General features: G+C 56.9%; 2 protein-coding genes and 1 long non-coding RNA gene across 4 annotated transcripts; 1 reads left to right on the top strand and 2 right to left on the bottom strand.

Moving 5' to 3' along the window:
* Window positions 1-3,292: 3,292 nt before the first annotated feature.
* SBSN (suprabasin) lies at window positions 3,293-12,845 on the bottom strand. 2 transcript variants are annotated; one of them, XM_064581482.1, is made up of 5 exons: window positions 6,902-12,840; window positions 6,029-6,274; window positions 4,507-4,572; window positions 4,355-4,399; window positions 3,293-3,469 (listed from the first exon to the last, which is right to left on the bottom strand). In XM_064581482.1, exons 1-5 carry the CDS (start codon window positions 7,187-7,189, stop codon window positions 3,446-3,448), a joined length of 669 nt encoding a protein of 222 aa, XP_064437552.1. In that variant the 5' UTR covers window positions 7,190-12,840; the 3' UTR covers window positions 3,293-3,445. The 2 variants fall into 2 exon arrangements, with proteins under 2 accessions (XP_064437552.1, XP_045747243.1); XM_045891287.3 differs by having other exon boundaries at window positions 6,029-12,845.
* On the top strand, window positions 11,235-21,446 carry GAPDHS (glyceraldehyde-3-phosphate dehydrogenase, spermatogenic). Its single transcript, XM_064581485.1, has 11 exons — window positions 11,235-11,301; window positions 13,717-13,873; window positions 14,582-14,678; window positions 14,852-14,958; window positions 18,702-18,792; window positions 18,886-19,004; window positions 19,343-19,424; window positions 19,731-19,882; window positions 20,044-20,206; window positions 21,191-21,288; window positions 21,374-21,446. The coding sequence occupies exons 1-11, from the start codon at window positions 11,235-11,237 to the stop codon at window positions 21,444-21,446; spliced, it is 1,206 nt and encodes a 401-aa protein (XP_064437555.1).
* LOC135362864 (uncharacterized) lies at window positions 17,944-20,211 on the bottom strand. Its single transcript, XR_010408251.1, has 2 exons — window positions 20,125-20,211; window positions 17,944-19,664 (listed from the first exon to the last, which is right to left on the bottom strand). It is a non-coding gene; the product is annotated as an uncharacterized LOC135362864 (long non-coding RNA).
* Window positions 21,447-21,483: the final 37 nt, after the last annotated feature.

Consider the following 21,483-nt stretch of genomic DNA (forward strand, 5'->3'; position numbering starts at 1 on the left):
TCGGGTAACCAGGAAAGCCTCTTCGAGATGTGACCTATGAACTGACACCCAAAGGAAGTGAGAGAGTGAGCCATGAGGATGTCTGGGGATAGAGTATCCCAAGTGAAGGGACAGCAGTGCAAAGGCCCTGGGGTAGGAACCTACTTACTCTATTTGAGGACCACTTGTGACTGGAGCAGTGGGGGAAATGGGAAGAGTTGAAGTCAAAGAGAAACCGGCCCAGACAGGGGGACTTGGGGCCATTGTGAGGATTCTGATTCTTATTCTGAATGAAGTAGAACCAGGGGAAGGTTTTGACTGAGGAGGGCTATGGTCTGACTCAGTGTTAACAGGGTCCCTCTGAGGAATAGGCTGGGGGGCAGGGGGCAGGAGGTGGGTACAGAGACCAGGGAGGAGGCTTCGGAGTAGGGGGGACAGAGGCTGGACTCAAATGGAGAGAGGAGATGGGGCTTTGGATCTGGGTGGTGTCTCTGCTCCCCTCGGTGGTATCCTGAGCCTCCAGCTGGCATCTGCTGATCCACCTGTGCGCAGTACCTATCCTGCCGCCGAGCTTCAAATCCTGACTCCTCCCCTTACTAGCTGTGATCTTAACCCACCTGTGCAGTGGTTTCCTTGTCTGTCAGAGGCAGGAATGCGAGGGTGAAGTGAGGGAATCCTGGCGGGGTGCTCAGAACAATGCCTGGCATGCTCCTGTGCACCGACTATGTGTTCTTGCTAGTGGTGGGCACGTTGATGTTGGAGTATTTTCTTGGCAGTTTAATTGTGAGACACACACAGGCACGCATGCACCTCCTGAAGGCAGAAACTTAATTTTAAAGAGGACTTATTTTGAAGTAGCTCCCTCCCCCTCCCCGAGGGTCCCAGGGAGGCCGGCCACCTCAGCCACCAGCAGAGACCAGCAGCAGGGAAGTGCTCGTGACTAGGAGGAGCCGGGCCATCACCACTCCCTAGCTGGGCGGCCTCAGTCTGGGAGGGCGACCATCATGGTGCCTGCCTCACGGGGAGCTCGAGAGGATGGAATGAATCATGTCCGTAAGTGCTCAGCACAGACATAGTCAGCACCCAATAAAAGAGAGCCTCCCCTCTGTTAGCTGCCAGCCATGTGTGCCTGGCCTCGGCCTCTCCTCTGGAACATGTTAGTCTAGGGGGAAAATGGACATTAAATGAGTAAATATATAATTACACATTGTCATAGCACTGTGAAGAAAAAGATCAGTGTGCCAGGCCAGAGAATAGGAAAGGCGGCCCTTTGTGTGGGTGGTGTGGTCAAGACAGCCCACACCTGCAGGGTAAGGAGCCACCAGCACAGGGGGAAAGAGGGACACAGAGAATATTCCTAGCAGAGGGAGGTGCACATCAGACCCCGAGGCAGAAGTGAGCCGTGCCTCGTTTACCCTTGAAAACCGGCTAAGTTCTTTTCCAGGAGCCTCCCAAGATTGACACCCCCCCCCACACACACACACACACATAGGATTATCCCATATCACTTTGACACTTTCAGGACCCCCATCCAAGTAAACCCAGCAAGAAAATGTGCGTACAAATAAAATTGGTGAAAGCTTTTACTTCGGGAAAGAGAGATTGCCTAGAATATGCCCTTTCCAGAAGGGACGACTCCAGTTTGTATGAAATGAGCTCCAGCACAGAGTAGACCCTCAATAAATGTGTGATGTGAATGAATACTTCTTGTTTATTAAAATGCGGGAAAGGGACAATTACCATTTAACGTATTGATGCGTGGCTAGATGGGTAGATATGTGACAGATGGACGTGTGATAAAGCAAGGAGAGTAAAATGTTAATGGTAGACTGTAAGGGGTGGCTACGCAGGTATTCACTATAAAACTCATCTTTATTGTGCATTTGAAATATTTTCAAATTAAAATATCGTAGGGGAAGGGAAGGACCATAGGTCATAAAAATAATGGTATTCTACAAATCAGGAAAAATTCAGTGAACAGGAAGTCTCAGGAGTGTCACCTTTATTGTGCACATACAGCCCCCACCCCCACCCCTCCTAGTGGCATCTAGTTCTTATCGATGCATTGCTTCATATTTGTTTTCATATTCTGTTTATGCACCTTGTATACCCTGGGAAGCCTGTAAATTCCCCAAGGGCAATTTTTGGCCTCTTATTTTTGGTCCCACAATTGATGGAATTTTGGTGTTGGAAGCCGTGTTTGTAGTCTTCCCCTGCAGACAACCCCCCCCACACACACACACACACAAACACACACGTATATAGAAGGAAATTGTGGCCCCCAGAAGGGAAGGAAGCTGCCCACAGGTACATGGTCCTACTAGGAATGCACATCTCCTGGCACACAGGCCAGTGATGGCAAGCCTTCTAGAGACTTTCTAGGCAACTGTGAAAGGTCAGGTTCTGGCAGTGGACAGCCAGGGCCCTGGCCCTTCTGAGCCTCCGTTTTCCTCATCCATACAATGGGGATCACAAGAGGGCTTCTGCCTTTGGGTTATGAGAGGCTTAAATGGTTTCAGCTCTTCACACAGTACTGGAAGCTAGCTAGTGCTTAGTGAACAGTCGCTGCTATCATGCATCTGAAAACCAGGCCCTCTGTCCCCATTCCTGTCCGTCATAAAGGGGCCCACCCTCCTGTCACCAGGGTGCTTTCCCCCTGGGCCTTTGGTGCTCCTCCCCATGCAAGCACCTCCCACATGTATCTCTTCCTTTCCCCTCTGCACCATTCCCCACTGCTTGATGCCAAAAGGAAGACTGTATTTTCAGAATATGCTTTGTAGCTCAAAGTCCTTTCCCCTCCACTTCCTGACTATGTGACCTTGGTCATGTTTCTTAACCTGCAGGAGCCTCCATGAGCTTCTCTATAACAGAACCTCTTACCCAAGCGGGGGGGGGGGGGGGGGGTAGGATTCGGTGATGTCATGCGTGGAAAGCACCCAGCAGGGAGCCCAGCATTGCACAACAATTACAAGTTACCATTGTTATTCCTTTGGTGCCACACCCCCCCAAATGAGGATGCACCCCCTTGGGCTCCACCTAGGTTCCCGCCATTCTCTTCGCTGTTGCTTCTGCCCCTACTGCTGGCCTGAAGTGGCCTTCTCTGCACAGATGCTCCCCTTAGTGCCAAGCACGCATGGATTTTGCCCACTAGCGAAGCCTGGCTTGTCCCCGTGAGAGCCCTCTTACATCTGACCTGCCCGAAATCTCCAGCCCAGCCCTCCTGTGCATCAGCCCCCAGCTCCTTCCACAAAATAGCAAGGAAAGAGAAGCTTCCCCCCCCCCACCCCTCCTCGGGGAGCACAGTGGACCATGATGAGAGTATAATGTGTCATATTTATTCACAAACCCCAGTATAGCCTCCTCCCGGGACTCAGGAAATCTGCCCCCCGCCCCCAGCTCTTCCGGGTCATTTCAGCTAGTATGACAACAGGAATGTCAGTCTGCTGAGGGAGGCCAGTGCATCAGTTTAGGGAATGATGTTGGCGACGCTCTGGAAGAGAGGAGAGAGGAAATGAATGCAGGGAACACAGCCCTGAGGGAACCAAGACCTCTGCCCTCACGTCCCCTAGGGAAATGAGGGGGACATGGGCATTAGCTTCTCAGGCCCAGGGGTTGCTTATGTTCTGCAGAATGTCTTCAGCAAAGTGCCTCCTAGATTCAGGAAGAACAGGGAGCCAGCCCTCCCAGGGAGAGGTGCCAGGACCCTGTGGAGGAGCCAAGAAGCCTTGTCTGTTTTGCCTCAGAGGGTCCCCTGGCACCCCCATAGCCCAGGAATAAACAAGGCTGTGCCTTTGGGTTCCGGGCACCGTCCACAAGGGCTGTTCCACACCCTCCTCCTTTTGCCCCAGGCTCATGCAGTGATGCACTACATGCAAAGAGAAAACTGCAAAGCTTGGACTTTGCTCTGGGCCCAGGGTAGGGACCAGGGTCCCCCAGGAGGCTTTCTACTGGGGGGTCCCGTCAGCCAGGGAAAGCCCAGAGCTGCAGGTTCCCACCCCCCAGCATACTGCTGTAAGGCAGCAGAGGGCCTCACAGTGGGTTGAGGTAGGGAGGGAATCGGAGGGAAGCCGATGAGAAGCCGGAGCACATGGAGGGGATGGTTTCAGCAGCGTGCCTCCCTCGCTGGCCTCTGGGGGTCTGTTTTGCCAGCTTGCGTTTGCCTCAGCGGGAATGGAAAGCAGCCAGAAGAGGAAAGCAGGGTATGAGGGAAGCAGGTGAAGAAAGGAAAGGCCAGAGCTGGGAAACAGGTTGGATGGTGTCTGCAAGGCTGAGAGTCTGTCCACAGTGAAGTTGTCCATGGACAGGCAGTGGGAAGGGAGTGTGAGACTGTCTCCAGAGACAGAGAGCAGAAAGTTGAAACCTCCTGGGCACTCACCCTCCACAGAGCTGGAATGTTGATGAAGGGCTTGTTGACCGAGGCCTGGAATTCAAGGACAAGAGGGTTGGTCACCAGCATCCATCCCACCGCCATCGTAGGAGGGCCTTCCCTCCCCCCACTGAGTCCTTGCTGTGCCCTGGGAAACTTACTCCAGATGTTACTGTTGTGGTTGCGCCCCCTCCGTGCTGGCCGGTGGAAACGCCTGGATGAGTGCCCTGCGGACAAAGGCCAGACTGTCATTACAACCCCTCAGCCCTTGAGGATCTCCCAGGTTCCTCTTCCCCGGTGACCTACCGCCCTCTAGGGTGACTGGGGCCAGGGTGGGAGGCAGAAGCTAACCCCCTACCCCCTCATTATCCAGAAAGAAAACCCAAAGCCCATGTCGCTGTGGGAATTCTGTGAGATTGGAAGAAAAGCCTGGAAGGATGTCTGCCCCTACTGACTAGTCTTCCCCCAATTCCCTTTTATTTCAGTGAATGAAATGCCCTCAGTCAATGAGAAGGGCCTGAATGGAAACTGGAAAGGGAACCCAGAGGACCCACGCAAATCCTAGAACCATAGTTTAACCTCAGCCCCGACCTCAGCTCTACCCCTTCTATACCCTCTCTGGCCTGGTCCCTAACTTCGGTTGATCCCTGTCCTCATTTTCCCCTCAGATACTCAGCCGTGCCTTTGCTGCTGCTGGGCCAGCTTTGAATCCCATAACAAACCTCCCCTTCCTGACTCCTTCCCAGTGAAGCCTGCCGTCTGACTCAGAGCCCATTCCTCTACCGTGCACACTTTCTGTGGAGTCCCTTCCTCTTCACCCACCCATCCCTGGGTCCCCTGCCTGCGGCCTGTGTGGCTATCGGCTTCCAGGGCTGGGCCAGTCCTCCAGATGGTGTCCCAAAGACTCCTCATGGAGATTGGAGAGTGGGGAACTGAGGCAGGCAGGGGTCAGCCTTCTCCTATTGCCCAAGCCCATCGTTGGTGCCTGGCCCACTGTGAATGGCACCCCTTGCCTCCCCCTGGCCTCCAGTATTTGTTACCTCTACAGAAATGTTCCCTCTACAGAAATCCTCCTGGAGACCTCCTCCGATGAGGCAGTGTGGGGGGAAGAGAAAGAACCCTGACCTGTGATTGGCCAGACTTGCTCACTAGCCACCTGACCTTGGCAAATCCCCTTAAAACCTCACTTCTATCTCCTTATCTGAGAATCAGGGAGTCAGCATCCTCACCCTGACTACCTCAGAGGCTTGTTAGGAAAATTAAACAGAATAGGGCTTATCTCCCAAAGCCATTCCTCATGCTTACTCTGATGCTCTGGGTTTTCTCAACACTCACTCTGTTTGCACCGCACAAGATCTTGACTCAGTAATCATTTCCTGTTCCCCAGGAGAGGCTTCATGTTCCTCTCTTTACACCTCCTCAACTAGGAGGGCAGCTCCCTGAAGTGCAAAGGTTCTCACTGTCTGATCTAGGGCTTTGCGGACAAGATGGTTTGATCCATCTGACCAGCTGAGCACCAGCTCCTTTGTAAGGAGATGGAGAGGAAGAAAGGGAACGTGATCATAGAGCTCCCCAAGCCTCTTTCACTGAATGAAGGCTACATGGACTACCCAAATGTCCCAAGGGCTTAACCTCTCCCTCCCCCAGCCCCTTCTCCCCATTTACCCACCCCTGTTCACCTACATTCAGCAGCTGGTTGGCCTCCTTGCCGGCTTGGTTGACCCCATTATGAACATTCTGCTGCAACCTGTCCACCTCCTTCCCAGCCTGGCCAGCAGCATGGTGGACACCTTGGCCAAGTTTCTCCGCTTCCCTTCCAGGCTGGCCAGCAGCGTGGTTGACCCCTTGGCCAAATTTCTCTGCCTCCTTCCCGGCCTGGTTGACCCCATCGTGGACCCCTTGGACCACTTTGTCTGCCTCCTTTCCAGCCTGTTCAACGGCATGGTGAACTCCCTGGCCAAAGTGCTCCACCTCCTTCCCAGCCTGGTTGACCCCAGGATGGATCCCTTGGACTATTTTGTCTCCCTCTTCCCCAGCCTTCCCTGCAGCATAATGAACATCATGGCCAAACTTCTCCACCTCCTTCCCAGCCTGGTTAACCCCGTGATGGATCCCCTGGCCAAACTTCTCCGCCTCCTTCCCAGCCTGGTTAACCCCATGATGGACCCCATGGCCGAACTTCTCTGCCTCATTCCCAGCCTGCCCAGTAGCATGGTGGATCCCCTGACCAAACTTCTCCGCCTCCTTCCCAGCCTGGTTAGCCCCATGATGGACCCCCTGACCAAACTTCTCTGCTTCGTTCCCAACCTGCCCTGCAGCATCGTGGACCCCCTGGCCAAACCTCCCCGCCTCGTTCCCAGCCTGCCCGGCAGCATGGTGGACCTCATGGCCAAACCACCCTGTCTCACTTCCCACCTGGTTGACCCCATGATGAACCCCCTGAATCACTTTGTCTGCCTCCTTCCCAACCTGTCCAGCAGCGCTGTTGACCCCATGAGAAAATTTCTCTGCCTCCTTTCCTGCTTGTCCGATGCCACTGTTGATCCCATGGGCTACCTTGTCCAAGCCGTTGTTGAGCCCCTGGACGTCTTTGTCCAGTTCCTTGCCGGCCTGGCTCCCCATGTGGCTAAGTCCATTAAAAACTTTTTCCACTTCCCTTCCAGCATGAGTGATTCCATTGTTGATGCCTTCCAGGGCCTTGCCCACCTCTCTCTCTGCATTGCTCAGCCCTCGGTTGATTCCTTCAATGACCTTCTCAATGGGGTCATCATTGGCCGCCCATCCAGGAAGGGCCCCCAATAGCAATAGGAGGGAGCAGGAGCTAACCAAACTGGCAAGGTGCATGTTGTTGGAAGGGTGGGGAGGATGCAGAGAGGAGCCGGGGAAGCAAAGCTGCTATTTATACTCTACCTCCCTCTCTCTTCTCCACCCCTCATGACTCAGTTACCCCTGTGAGGCACTGACTTGGTCCCCAGTCAGGGACCTATTTCCCAGGGAACTTGAGTTGAGCAATGAAGAGGAGGAGGAAGAGGTGAGTCATGAATGGAGAACACTCACGTGGCATCTTTGCTCCTTGCCCAGCTCAGGCCCTCCACCCCAAAGCCCAGATGTCTGCCCTTCCAACCACCTCCTCTTTTCATTCCTCACCCACTATCTAGGCCTCCTCTCTCCCAACCTCACCTTCAATCACCCCCATCCCCAGGACCCAGGCCTAGTTCTTCACTCCTCTCAGGGGATCGAAGGATCCAGTTTCCCCAGCAGGAAGAGTCTAGGAAGATGGGAGGCTCAGTCAGGGGGGAGGAGAGCACCCTTGGGGAGTTGAGGGAGTCATCAGAGACTCACTGTTCTCGTTGCCACCCCCCTACGCTTACTACGTCCCAGCCCCACAGGTCTTCTCCCTGGTCCTCAGATATACCGGGCTCATTCCCGCCTCATGGCCTTTGCACATGCTGTCCTCTCTGCCTGGAAAGCAGAACTCACATCTTCACATGGTGGGTTCTTTCTTAGTCTGTTCTTGGTTCAAATGTCACCACAAAAAAAAAAAAAAAAAAAAAAAACCACCATCCTTGGCCATCTCTCAGTTATCCTGGGTGATACCATCCTTTTGTTTTTATAAGCACCACGATCCGAAATTATCTTTTATACTGTCTGCCTCATCTATCAGATTGTAAACTTCCAGAGGACAGGGCTTTTGTGTTGGTCACTGCTGTATCCCCAATTTTTAGAACATTACCTGGGGTTCAGTAAATATTTATAGATTGAACAAATGGATGGATTTAAAGAAGCACTCCAAAAAGGTATGTGATGTAAGCACACATAGTATGCTTGCTAAGGGAAGCCCCGGGAAGACAGGCCAAGCCTGGGTCTCAGAGGGTGCTGCAGAGAAGGGTGCCTGGGTCCCCAGAGCAGCCTGGGGCCCCTTGGGAAGGCTTATAGATTTTGGAGCCGGGACCTTGGCCTCCTGCTTCCCAGCCCTTGGGCAAGGGCAGAGGACCGATTGCCATGAGCTGGGACAGGACGCAGTGTCTCCTGAAAAGCCAGTTGGGGCAGCCACGGGGAGGGGCTGAAGACCTGGGGCAGTGGGAGACTGTCAGCCAGAACCTGGGCTGGAGGCCAGGGGCTCATCCTTCCTTCCTTCCTCCCCCTGGGGCCTCCTTGGTCCCAACCTAAAGCCCCAAGCATTGACATGGTGGCATAGGTTGGAGGGGAACGGCTGGGAGTCTACCCTGGGCATGAAGAGGGTCATCAGAAGGAAGGACAGGTGGTGGCTGGGAGGTCTTGTGGCAGCATAGCTATCTGGGGCTAGAAGCAGGCCGAGACCAGAAGAACAAGAGCCAGTGGGTGGGTAAGTTAGGTGCAGGGATGAAAGATATTTGGGTTTGGGTGCCAAAGGGAGAGACAGACAGGGGGTGGAGGTGGGATTGCAGGTGGGAAGGAATGTGTAGGGTGTGAGCCAGCAGGGGTGACAGAGGTATGTGTGTGGGTGCTCGGGTGTGGTGAGAATCTGCATGTGTTTTCAGGCTTTGCTCAAACAAGGGTGACCAGGCCCACTCCCGTCAGAAGACCCACACTTCCACTCCAGGTCCTGGACACCCAGGCCCAGAGATCCAGGAACTTCTGCCATTTCTAGGCACTGCCTATAGAGGGTGACTAATCACGCCACCTCTCCAAGCTTGAGCTCATTAAATCTGTTTCCCAGTTTCACGCTCCAGGGACAAAGCCAAATCCCTGGGCAACCTCAGGTGTGGCTCTCCTGCCCTTGTCCAGTGCCTAAATGAGGGAGTTTCCCATGCCAGGGGATTGCAGGGTGGGGAGGGGTGGGTGGTGACCTGCAGAATCCTAATCCATCCTGAGATGGAGAGGTGGGGTTTCTCCTTTTGAAATGTACTCCCATCTTCTCTTTCCACCCCTCTCTCGGCCCATCCTGCCGTCTTCTGTCATCCGGGCCCGGGTCCCTCTAGATCCAATTCCCATTTGCCACTAATTGATTCAGGACTTTGGCATCTGTCCCCATAAGAGATTGGCCTGGAGTTGTCCTTTCTTTGCCGCCCTCCGCTGGTTTGGGTAATGTGAGCCTGCTGCCTTTCCAGAGCGAGTGGAGGTTTCCGTGGCCCAGCATCAGGGCCCTCCCACAGAGCACTCCCAGGAAGTGTGCTGGCCAGCTCATGGGGCCTTGGAGCACATGCCCTGCCCAGAACCCCTCCGCGTGAGAACTGCCACCTGACTTCCCCACTCTGGATAGGACCCGCACCAGTTCCCGATGCTTTTTGGCAGATCCTGCCCATAAAGTCATCTGGATCTGAATCAGCCTTGGGGAGGATAGATCTTAACTCCGGTTCTTCTCTTGTTATTGGCCTACTCAGATTTGCCATTTCTGTTTGCACCGGGGGTGCTCCTTTATATTTTCTAAGAAAATTTTTAATTGCATCTAGCTTTTCACATCTATTATTGTAAAGTTGTACAAAATTGATCCCTTTTTAGTCCTGGTTTTATTTGTGTGCTTTTCCACGCCCCGCTTCTCCCCAACCCCCATCATATGTGTTAAGTTTCTCCCCCTTTGTTTAATTAATACCTGCATTTTGGTCTTGGGCCATTGAAATTCCCCATCTGTACACCGATTTATTTTCAGTTCCACCTCTCTGGACCATCCAAGCAGGAGAGCCTCACCCTCACCCTCACCCTGTCCCATTGTGGGTGCTTGGTGAACTGAGTTCCCGTGAAGACTTAGGGAAGGAAGAGGTTATGTCATTCTGCCCCTTCTTGCTTCCACACCTCTGTCCGGGATAATGACTCCTTCCTGGCCCAAACCCCCACACCCCCTAAATCTTGGTCACAGCTGTGTGTCAGCCAGCCCTGCAGGTGAAGGCGCCTGTGTATCACAGATGTGCAAATGAGCCCCCACCCCCAGTGCGTTAGAGGAAAGAGCCATCTGTCCTGTTCTTCCCCAGAAGCTGCTTTGTGCCAGGCAGTTCCAGGTGGCAGCAGAGGCCCCGTGCTGAACAACGGGACACAATGAGCATGTAAATCAGTAAGTAGATCATGACAAACTACATGAAAAGCCACAAGGAGAAGAACAGGGTGCAGTGAGAGGATCTGGCTTGGAGGTCAGTTAAATTTAAGATTGGGAGTCAGAAGACAGGGGAGGCGGCGATATTTATATACGCATTCTGGCGTCTGAGTGAGCACCTGCAGGCGCCAAACCTTCTAGTCACCGGGATACAAAAGTGAAGGTAGACAAGCACTCTGCCCTCTGAGAGCTTACAGTCTGGTGGGCAGAGACAACTGGCAAGAAAACGAATAAACAGGATGATTTTGAGAGAGAGACATATGCTGTGAGGAAAACAAAAACTGTAGAGAGGGTAGCCATAGAGTAACTTTGCACATAGGAGCATCTAACCCAGGAAGGGAAGTCAGAGGAGGCTTCTGGAAGATGAGCAGATTTGAGGGGGTGAAGGCCATGGCGACAGTGATGGAGGAAGGAGAGAACTTTACATGGGGAGTTAGGAGGGTCCCTCTTGAAAGGGTGGAACCGGAGGGAAACCAGGAGGCCCCCGAGCAAGGACAGGGCAGGGCTTTTCAGGCAAGAGAAAACAGCCAGGGTGGCTAACTAGCCAAGGAGCAGCCCAGAGCCAGGGAGAAGGAAGGGGAGGGGGAGAGAATAGGGCCTTGAGGACCAGAGTAAAAAGCTGGATTCTATGCTAGACGCCACGGGTGGCCTGGGGACGGTGGGGCTTGGCACGCGGACGTCACGCTCTTGGCCGCCGCCCCTGTGACATCACTGGGCACTGTGACGTCACAGCGAGAAGCTCCGGCCACACTAGCCCAGGCGCCCCGCGCCGCAGTAACATCGCGGCGGCCCCCGGGAGGCTAGGCCATGAGACCTTAGGCCATGTCGAAACGCGATATCGTCCTCACCAATGTCACCGTTGTCCAGCTGCTGCGACAGCCGTGCCCGGGTGAGGGAGGCGACGGGCCGACCCCGGGGAAGGGGAGACAGGGCGGTCGGGAGCCCCTGCAGCGCGCGTGCCCGCCTCGCCATGTGCACGAGGCAGGGGCAGGAGGTGGACTGAGGCGCCCCTTCCCTCCTCCCTCGCGCCCCACCCTCCCTACCCCTGCCCTGCCCGCCCAGTGGTTTCTGTGGCGATGGTGGCGGGCCAGGGAGCGGGTTTCCACCTGCCTTGCCGCCGCTAGCAAGCGTTGGAAGGACGGAAGCAGGGGCCGGCGCCGCGTCTACGAGGGCGCATTTCTAGGGATGGACGCTCCCGTCGCCCAGCGCCAAAGGGCCGCTCAGGAGTTGGTGGGCTTTGTCCTCTTGGGTGCTAGCAACCTGCCAGGGCCGCGCCAAGCACATTCCAGGCGTGCGCGCACCCCCCGGGGGGGCCAGTGTGTTTACTGTCCCCACTCACGGAGCGGCCACCAGAGGTAAGAGAGCGCAAGCCGCCTCCCTCGGGCTCTCAGCACCGGAAGAGCAGAGTTGGGCCTCAGAGTCCCCTGCTGGCTCCCACTGGGCAGCCCTGCCCCATGCAGCCCGAGGTGCGCACACACACCAGCCGGGTGAACCCAGGTCGGCCTGGAGGGCAGCCCGCATTCCCTCGCGGCTCCCGCACTGGCCGCCGGCCGGGGTGGGCGGGACGCCAGGGCCGGGGGCGGTGGGAGGGACCCCCAAGAAGCAGCGCCCCGCCCGGCTGCGAACCTCCTCCCTGCTCAGCACTTGCTCTGTGACCTCGGGCCTCGGTTTCCCCTCTGTATGGTGGGTTTCTAGCGCATGCCTTACAGCACTCAGTGAGCTGGTGCACCCAAGAGCTCCGCCCAGCACCTAGCCCATGGCGGCGCCCCGGAAATGGGAGCGGCATCCGAATGAGGAGAGCGCGCCTGCGCTCTTGTTTCACCTCCCAGGTGATGCTGCATCACTGAAGCCCTTCAGGCTCTTCCTTCCCAGTGCAGCAGCTTTCCTCCAGCCCAGGCACCCCACCCCGGACTGGCGGGGACGAGAGAGGAAGCCTGGGGGAAGGTGGGAGAGGAGAACCACCTGAGTTTTCTTTTGAAAGGTCGAGGAGTGGGCTCAGATTCCCACTCAACCCCCGTGGGCAAATCTCCCCCTTTCGTGATCGTGGAAGCAGAACCGCCCCACCCAGGAACGCAAACATCCTAGGGTCCCCAAAACCACAGGGTCATTGCCTCAAATAAAAATACCTTTAGGAACTGGTATTGCCGCAGGAAACCCACAGCCCAGGCTCAGGCCACGTGGTCTGCGGCAGCCCCTGGAGGCCAGGCGGACCCACAGACCAGCTGGCCCATGGTTCTAGCCCCACCACCTCCCAGTGCCTTTGACCCTGGCGCCAAGAGCAACCGCCTTCCTCCTCCAGCCCAACTCCAACCTCTCCTCTCTTCCTTTCCTCACAAATACTCTTGGTAGCAACTTCCTCCCTCTGTTGACAACAGCACCTACTGGGTGGTGTGATCTGAGTCCTCACAGTAGCCCCCAGGCAGAAGGTCAGACATGGCACCAGCAAACAGGCCAGAGAGGTCATTAACTTGCTCAGGACTACACAGCTGGCAGGCCTGATTCCCAGCTGGAAACGCTCTGCTGGCCAGCGCCCCCCCCCCCCCCCCCCCCCCCCCCCCCCCCCCGGCAACCCGCATCTAACTGCGGACTCCACGTCTCCCCCCCCTCTTTCAGGCCCTTATGGGCAGCCCGGCTCGCACACCTCCAAGCGCGTGGGGGTTTCAAATGCAGTCCGGGAGTGGGAGTGTGTAGGTTTGGAGAGGTAGAAGCTGGCGTGGGTTTCCTCTATTTCCTAACTACTCTGAGGATGAAAATCACCTGGAGTGCTTTTAGAACCAGGATTCCTGAGCCTCAGTGTAGACCCACTGAATCAGATTTCCCTGGGAAGAGGCCTACCCCGGGGTTCTTATCATAACAGCTTGGGGTCCGCTGGGTTAGAACAATTATCAGACGAGTTTGGGAAACCATCTTTGAAATACTCATGTAAGTGGACTGTTTCCTAGACTCTCTCATAAGCATTACCTCTATCACCTCACTTAATCATCACGGTGACTCTCAGAGAGAAGTACTATCATCTTCCTTTGACAGAGGAGGAAACTGAGGCACAGACAATATGACCCCAAGTGATTGTTAAAAAGACATGTGCACTGAGTTAGACTCTCCGGGGAAGGGGCCCTGGCATTGGTATTTTAAAGCAAGCCCACCCCTACTCATTGTGTGGATCAGGTAGGTTGGGGAAACAGCTAGATGGTTAGCCGCCAGGGGCCAGGAGCCAGGAGCCAGCAACAGGTTCTGAGTGGCCAAAATGGTTCATTCTCTCCCACCATGATGGCACAACTCATTGCCCCCACCCAACCCCCAACAGTGACCAGAAGACCACCCCCACCGGAGCCCAAGGTTGAGACAGAGCAGGAGCCCCAGGCTGAGCCAGAGCCCAAACCTGAGCCAGTCAAGGAGGAATCCCCACTTCCTCAACCTAAGAAGGCTGCTGTGGTTCAGAAGCTGACAGTGGGCATCAATGGGTGAGTTGGCCCTAGCGTGAGCCATTCCTGAAGTCTTAGGGCCCGGCCTTTCCTCTGGTGGCTGCCTGGGGCATCTCCCCATTTCTTACCATCAGCGCCTTCATTCTGCCCACCCTTAAGAAACACAGGGAAAAGGCAGGGCTCCACCCTCAGAGAGCTCACATTCCGGTGGGAAGACAGCAATCAAAGAAGGAACACAACAGTTCAGTGATGCATGTTGTGAACAGTGTGGAAGTCCAGTGATAATGGGGAGCACAGCGGTAGCCAGCTCTGAGCTCAGCGCACAAAGAGCGGGGAGGAAGTCAGTATGCGGAGCAAGCAAGGGAGGAAGGGGGAGGGAGGTGGGAAGCTGGCAGGGGCAGTAAGCAGTCTGGATCTGGTTTTACTGATTAAGAGCCATGGAGGTGTTCAGGCCAAGTGACATACTCTGACCTGAAGTTCTAAGAGGATCGATCCAGCTACAAGGTCAGGAATAGGAGGGAGCGATGGATGGGTAGAGGAAGCAGGAAAAGCGGTTAAGAGGCTGAAGAGGACATCTGGGCAAGAGAGGACAGTGCCCGCACTTTGCCTTCTTTCCCCAGACTGAGGAGTCCCCCCCAGCCACCTAGGGTGCACCTCCTCCCTTATCCCTTTCTCTCCCATCCCCTCCTCTGCCTGCCAGCGGCGAGGATTCTGAGCACAACCCCCACCACCCTTGTCTCTGGACAGATTTGGACGCATCGGTCGCCTGGTGCTCCGTGCCTGCATGGAGAAGGGTGTTAAGGTGGTGGCAGTGAACGATCCATTCATTGACCCGGAATATATGGTGAGCGGCCAGCAGAGGGGAGAACTGGGAAAGGCGGACCAGAGTGGGGAGGAGAGCTCCGTGGAAGGCTCCCAGATGCCATGTGAAACCTTCACCAAGATGGGGACTCCCTAGGGATGCTGGCTCCTCCACCCTTGGCCACCCAAGACTGGGAGCCCTCCTGTCGCCCACAGGTGTACATGTTTAAATATGACTCCACCCATGGCCGGTACAAGGGGACTGTGGAGTACAGGAACGGAAAACTGGTGGTGGACAACCAGGAGATCAGCGTCTTCCAGTGGTAAGCATGCCTGCAGCAGATTAACACTGGGGCTGTGCGGAGGACTAGAATGGGATTCCAACCTCTCACACTGGGGGGTGGAGGCCTGAGTCCAGAATCCCCCAAATTGTGTGCACGCTTGCCTCTGGGTACTGGGGCAGAGAGGGGTCCCAGAGAAGTCCCTGACCCCTAAAATGCTTAAAAAAGCATTAATCTAAAAAGGTGTCCCACTCTACTCAAAATACTTTTAACACACATTTACATGTTTTCTCACAGGCATGTCAACTCAATATGTTTAACACTCATCTTCTGATTCTCCTTCAACCCCCAAACCTAGTCACCTCCCTCCCCAGGAAATGGCACTGCCATCTAGCCAACCCTTTCCACCCTGTTCCTAAACAGCAGCCAGAGGCCTTTTAAAAACATCAACTGGCCTTGGTGACTCCCGTATTTAAACCCTCCAATGGCTTCCCATACCTCCATGAATAAAATCCCAGCTCCTGCTGCGGCCCCCAACACCATGCGCTGCCCCCTGCCTTTCCATGTCATCCCACCCACTCCGGCCATCCCACCCACTCCGGCCATCCCACCCACTCCAGTCATCCCACCGACTCCGGCCATCCCACCCACTCCAGTCATCCCACCCACTCTGGCCATCTCACCCACTCTGGCCATCCCACCCACTCCGGCCATCCCCGGCCATCCCACCCACTCCAGTCATCCCACCCACTCCGGCCATCCCCGGCCATCCCACCCACTCCAGTCATCCCACCCACTCCGGCCATTCCACCCACTCCAGCCATCCCACCCACTCCGGCCATCCCACCCGCTCCGGCCATCCCACCCGCTCCGGCCATCCCACGCGCTCCGGCCATCCCACGCGCTCCGGCCATCCCACGCGCTCCGGCCATCCCACCCACTCCGGCCATCCCACCCACTCCGGCCATTCCACCCACTCCAGCCATCCCACCCACTCCAGTCATCCCACCCACTCCGGCCATCCCACCCACTCCGGCCATTCCACCCACTCCAGCCATCCCACCCACTCCAGCCATCCCACCCACTCCAGCCATCCCATCCACTCCGGCCATCCCCGGCCATCCCACCCACTCCGGCCATCCCACCCACTCCGGCCATCCCACCCACTCCGGCCATCCCCGGCCATCCCACCCACTCCGGCCATCCCACCCACTCCAGCCATCCCCGGCCATCCCACCCACTCCGGCCATCCCCGGCCATCCCACCCACTCTGGCCGTCCCAGCCACTCCAGTCATCCCACCCACTCCGGCCATCCCACCCACTCCGGCCATCCCACCCACTCCGGCCATCCCACCCACTCCGGTCATCCCACCCACTCCGGCCATCTCACCCACTCCGGCCATCCCACCCACTCCAGCCATCCCACCCACTCCGGCCATCCCACCCACTCCGGCCATCCCACCCACTCCAGCCATCCCCAGCCATCCCCCCCACTCCGGCCATCCCCAGCCATCCCACCCACTCCGGCCATCCCCGGCCATCCCACCCACTCCGGCCATCCCACCCACTCCAGCCATCCCACCCACTCCAGCCATCCCCGGCCATCCCACCCACTCCGGCCATCCCCGGCCATCCCACCCACTCTGGCCGTCCCAGCCACTCCAGTCATCCCACCCACTCCGGCCATCCCACCCACTCCAGTCATCCCACCCACTCCGGCCATCCCACCCACTCTGGCCAGCCCCGGCCAGCCCCGGGCCGTACTTTACCTTCCTAACGTGAATTAGCAGCCACTGCTGGACCCTGGGCGGCACGCGCTTTCCCACGCACTCCCCCCGGGGAACTTGCCCTGGGGCGCAGCCTCTCCCAGCCCTGCGGCTTATACTTGCAGGCAGGAGGGCTTGTGATGAGGTGCTCAGCGCTGTGTGTGGGAGTGGGAGGGCGGGTGGAGGCGGGGACTGGAGACTCCACGCGGATGAGAAGCTGCTGGACCCAAGTTTGGAATCTTAACACCAAACACAATCCCAGCAGAGCTGCTCAGCCATCCCGTCCTTTCGGTACTTGGCCGGGCGTTCCTGCCACCCGGGGCATTCTCCCTGCCTTCTTGGTCCCCACACGGCTGCCCCCTCAACGGGCACCCCGCACCCAGGTGCTGCTTCTCTGGTGACTCCAGCAGCACTCCACCGTCCCTACACGGTGTTCTCCGGGCACTCAGTACAAGCCATGTTGCTTGCATGCTTTACCCCTACTCCGCCCTTTCCTAGCTGGGTGACCTTGGGCAAGAGATTGAACTTGTCCTGGCCTCAGTTGCGTAGAGCATCTGATGGGGATGATGCTCACAGCCCCCACAGCGGTAGCAGAGAGCAAGCCGGAGGTCCCAGGTGTGTGGGGACACTGGGAAGGGCATTCCCCGCAAAGCCACAGCCTCCTCGCCAGGGGGGCCCTCTCGCTTCGCGTCGCTATCACTGCTTTGGCACCGCAGACTCTGGGGAGACTCAATACTTCCTGGAAGAATGAATGAACGGAATCCTCAAAACAGCCCTCTGGGCAGAAGGGCAGCGCCCAGGACAGCCGAGAGAAGGGGCTGGGGTCTTCTAGGATGCCGGCTTTTCCCCTCCCCTCTGCCCTGGGGCTGGCTCCTCTGAGAAATGCCGGTAACAGTACTTACCCCGCAGCTCACCAGGATTCAAGGGGTCAATTCAGGTACAGCACTTAGAACATGGGCATGTGGCAGGTGTTCGGTAAACTTGGGTAGAACGGTTAACAAACAAAACCCACCAACACTGATTGAAACCCTATGGCGGGAGCAGGCTCAGTGGCATACAGTGGTCTAGAAGCCAAGACAGATGCTAACAAATCATCAGAGAACCACCACTGTTGTGATAAACCCTGTGATGGAAAAAAGTCATTTATTGCTTGTTGGCTAAAGCCAAGCAGTAAACAACATCTAGATGTTTGATGTTTCAAATACAAACATTTGCTATCGAGTAGAAATGTGAACTTCTCAAACAGGAAACAAAATCTCCTTTCCCTCTTTTTCTCTTTTAAGATTTATTTATTTATTTGAGGAGAGAAAGAGAACGGGGGGGAGGGAGAGAGAAATCCAAGCAGACTCCAGGCTGAGAGGGAGCCCAACACGGGGCTCGATCCTATGACCCCGAGATCATGACCTGAGTGGAAACCAAGAGTTGGCCACCCAGGCGGCCCTCCTTTCCCTTTCCAATGTAAACCACTATCCGTTGCTGGCCCGGGGGCTGCCTCAGGCTTCAGTCCTCCCCCCGGGAGCTGCTCCCGGGGATGCAGCGTGTCTTCGGGGAGCTGCCCAGGCTCCGGCAGCAGGCCCTTGGTGCAGGAGCCGCGTGGTAAGGAGGGGCAAGGACAGTGGGGAGGTTGCCAGGGCAGGGACCAGAAGCAGCGGGACAGGCCTCACTTTCCTGGGGTGCATTCTGAGCAGCACAGGTAGAATGGGCCCGACCTGGGCTGGGAGCAGTCAGGGATGGTCCCACTGGGGGGGCAGAGGCCTGAGTCAGGAAGGCACAACAGGGGCGGTCGAGTCAAGAAGAGAAAAGTGGCCTGCAAGGTGGAGTCAGTGATGAAAGGGGAGACCAGCAGGGTGGACTCCCAACAGCTAGGATGTTGGCCTGGCGGGGGGGGCGGGGGGGGGGAGACGGTTGCAGGCCAGGCAGGAAGGCGTCCAGTCAGCCTTTGGAACACTGAAGGCCATGACGGCAAAGGCCAGGCCGTGCAGGAAGAGACTGACTCGGGCGCTGCCACCCCTCCACAGCAAGCAGCCCCGAGATATTCCCTGGAAGTCTGTCGGGAACCCCTTTGTGGTGGAGTCCACAGGCGTGTACCTGTCCTTACAGGAGGCTTCAGTAAGTGGGGGACAGATGCCCAGGGCTGCGCGGGGAGAGGGGGTGTGGAGGTGGCACTCGAAGGGCCCCCTGACACCTGTGCTCCTCCTCTAGGACCACATCGAGGCTGGTGCCACGCGTGTGGTCATCTCTGCACCCTCACCCGATGCGCCCATATTTGTCATGGGAGTAAACGAGAAGAACTATGATCCTGGCTCCATGAAAGTTGTCAGGTAACGGGCAGCAACATTCTGAAGTGTGTGGGTGGCACCCAGAGGAAATGCCAGCCTCCCTCTCTTCACCCCCACTCCCAGGAGACCCCTGGTGCTGCTTCACACCTCCCTTCCCAAAGCCCTAACGCCCTCATGTTAACAGAACAGTAGGACTCCTGGAGAACACGCTTGGGGAGCTTCCCCAGCCATACCTCTGGGGCACCCCCAGTGATCCCACTCATCCCCAACCTGACTTCCACAAAACCAGGCCTGTGTGCATCACCCGAGAGGGAGGGGAGGGTGCCGGGCTGGCTCTGCGACTCACCTCACAGGGCCCTTGCACACCCGCGCCGTTTCAGCAATGCCTCCTGCACGACCAACTGCCTGGCACCCCTTGCCAAGGTCATCCATGAGCAGTTTGGGATCGTGGAAGGGCTGATGGTGAGTTGGAGAGAGCGGCTGAGGCAGGAGGGGTGGCAGGGAAACTCTACCTCTCCTTCCTAGACTTGCTTAGTGTGTGGGGTGAACAAGGAGAGACGGTTTCGGGAGGAAGAGCCAAGTGGTGAAGTCTCTTAAAACACCGGGCAACTTGCAAACAGGGCTGGACCCTGGCCTGCACATGGCCCTCCTGTGGTCTGTGGTGGTCCCACCAGCCTCCACACCTGGGTCACCACCTCAGGCCTGGGAAAACAAGGCAGGGGAGCTTTGGAGGAGGAAGGGCTCACCCCAGCCTTCTTCTTCCCCAAGACCACAGTTCATTCCTACACTGCCACCCAGAAGACAGTGGACGGGCCATCGAAGAAGGCCTGGCGAGACGGGCGGGGTGCCCACCAGAACATCATCCCAGCCTCCACAGGGGCTGCCAAAGCCGTTGGCAAAGTCATTCCAGACCTCAAAGGGTATGAGGGCAGAAAGCTGCCACCAGGGTCAGGGGTACACCCCAGGAGGACTGGACTGGCCCCCAATCCCTGAAGTGTCTATTGAGGGGAAAGTAGAGACAACGTAGGATGGATGGAAAGGTCCTGGGTTCTGACTCCCACCCCTAATTGGGATTCTCCAGGAAGCTGACAGGAATGGCGTTCCGGGTGCCAACCCCAGATGTATCTGTTGTGGACCTGACCTGCCGCCTGGCCCAGCCTACCTCGTACGAGGCCATCAAAGACGCCATAAAAGCAGCAGCCCAAGGGCCCATGGCTGGCATCCTTGCCTACACAGAGGATGAGGTAGGGACTGAGGAGGGGGACCATGGGAGGAGCCCTCTGGGGAGGAAACATGATTTTCCACTTACCAAAGAGCCGCTCACCATGTATCAAGACAGGGACTGCAGGGCTGGGAAGGTCTGCTCTTCCTGCCTCAGGGTCTTTGCACTTGCTGTTGCTCTGGTCTGGGTAGCTTTTCTTCCAGGTGGCCACATAATCTGCCCTCACCTCCTCCAAGTCTCTACTTCAGTTTCTGTCCTCAGAAAGATATTCTCTTCCTGGCCCTTTCCCTTACCTGAAATTTCATTCCATAGTCCCTGTTGGCCCTGCTATAGCATGTACACCACAAGAAAGCAGGGGCTTCGGGACTCGGTGGCTCCAGCCATTGATTGTCCCGGGGCCTGGCACCCCAGCAGGTGCTCAATACAAGCTTAGTGAACAAGACAGTGGCTCCCCCACCATGCCTTTGCTCCCAGTCGTGCCATCCTCTGGTGCTGTCTCTGCTTTAGCTCCTGCAGCTCCGCTCTCACACAGCCACCAGGACCTCTTGTTTTACGGAAAGCAGATCACATTGTCCCACTCCTGAAAACCCTCCCCTGTGGCCTCATACACCACCAAGGCCAATCCCTCAGGGCCTCTATGCTGTAGCTCCTTCCACGTCAGGCACTGCGGAGGGCCCGAGGTGACCAGATCCTCCTAGACATCCAGACCCAGCCTCACCGTGTGCCCTCCAAGAGGGCCTCTATGCGGCCCACCATCACGATGAAGGCCGGCGTCATTGCCAGCATGTACTGGTGCAGCGTCAGCGTGTCTGCGGTCTCCGTCCTTTGGCCGCAGGCGAAGCCCCCGCGTGCCTTCCTCACACGGTCCCCAGAACCTGGACACAAGCAGGGCTCCACCAGATACCGTAGATGAAGGGATGTGCCCATGTGCCTAAGAGTCGGGGCCTGGGCTCCTGGAGGACCTTGCTCCGCGACCCACGCTTATCTTTGAAATTCCGATGCCCAGGTCGTGTCCACGGACTTTGTGGGCGATACCCACTCGTCCATCTTCGATGCTAAAGCCGGCATCGCGCTCAACGACAACTTCGTGAAGCTCATTTCCTGGTGAGGGGGCAGGGGCCCGGGGGCGTGGGGGGCGGGCCAGGAGCGGTCGGGAGGGACTCCCCTGACCCGCCGCCTCCCTCCCCAGGTACGACAACGAATACGGCTACAGTCACCGGGTGGTGGACCTCCTCCGTTACATGTTCAGCCGCGACCAGTGAAGCAGGACGGCCCCTCCTCCGCTTCCGCGGGCTCCCG

Source organism: Mirounga angustirostris, unplaced genomic scaffold (assembly GCF_029215605.1).
Source record: "Mirounga angustirostris isolate CCGP_5_RB_7025 unplaced genomic scaffold, mMirAng1.0.hap1 SCAF_16, whole genome shotgun sequence".
In the NCBI taxonomy this organism is placed as follows: Eukaryota; Metazoa; Chordata; class Mammalia; order Carnivora; family Phocidae; genus Mirounga; species Mirounga angustirostris.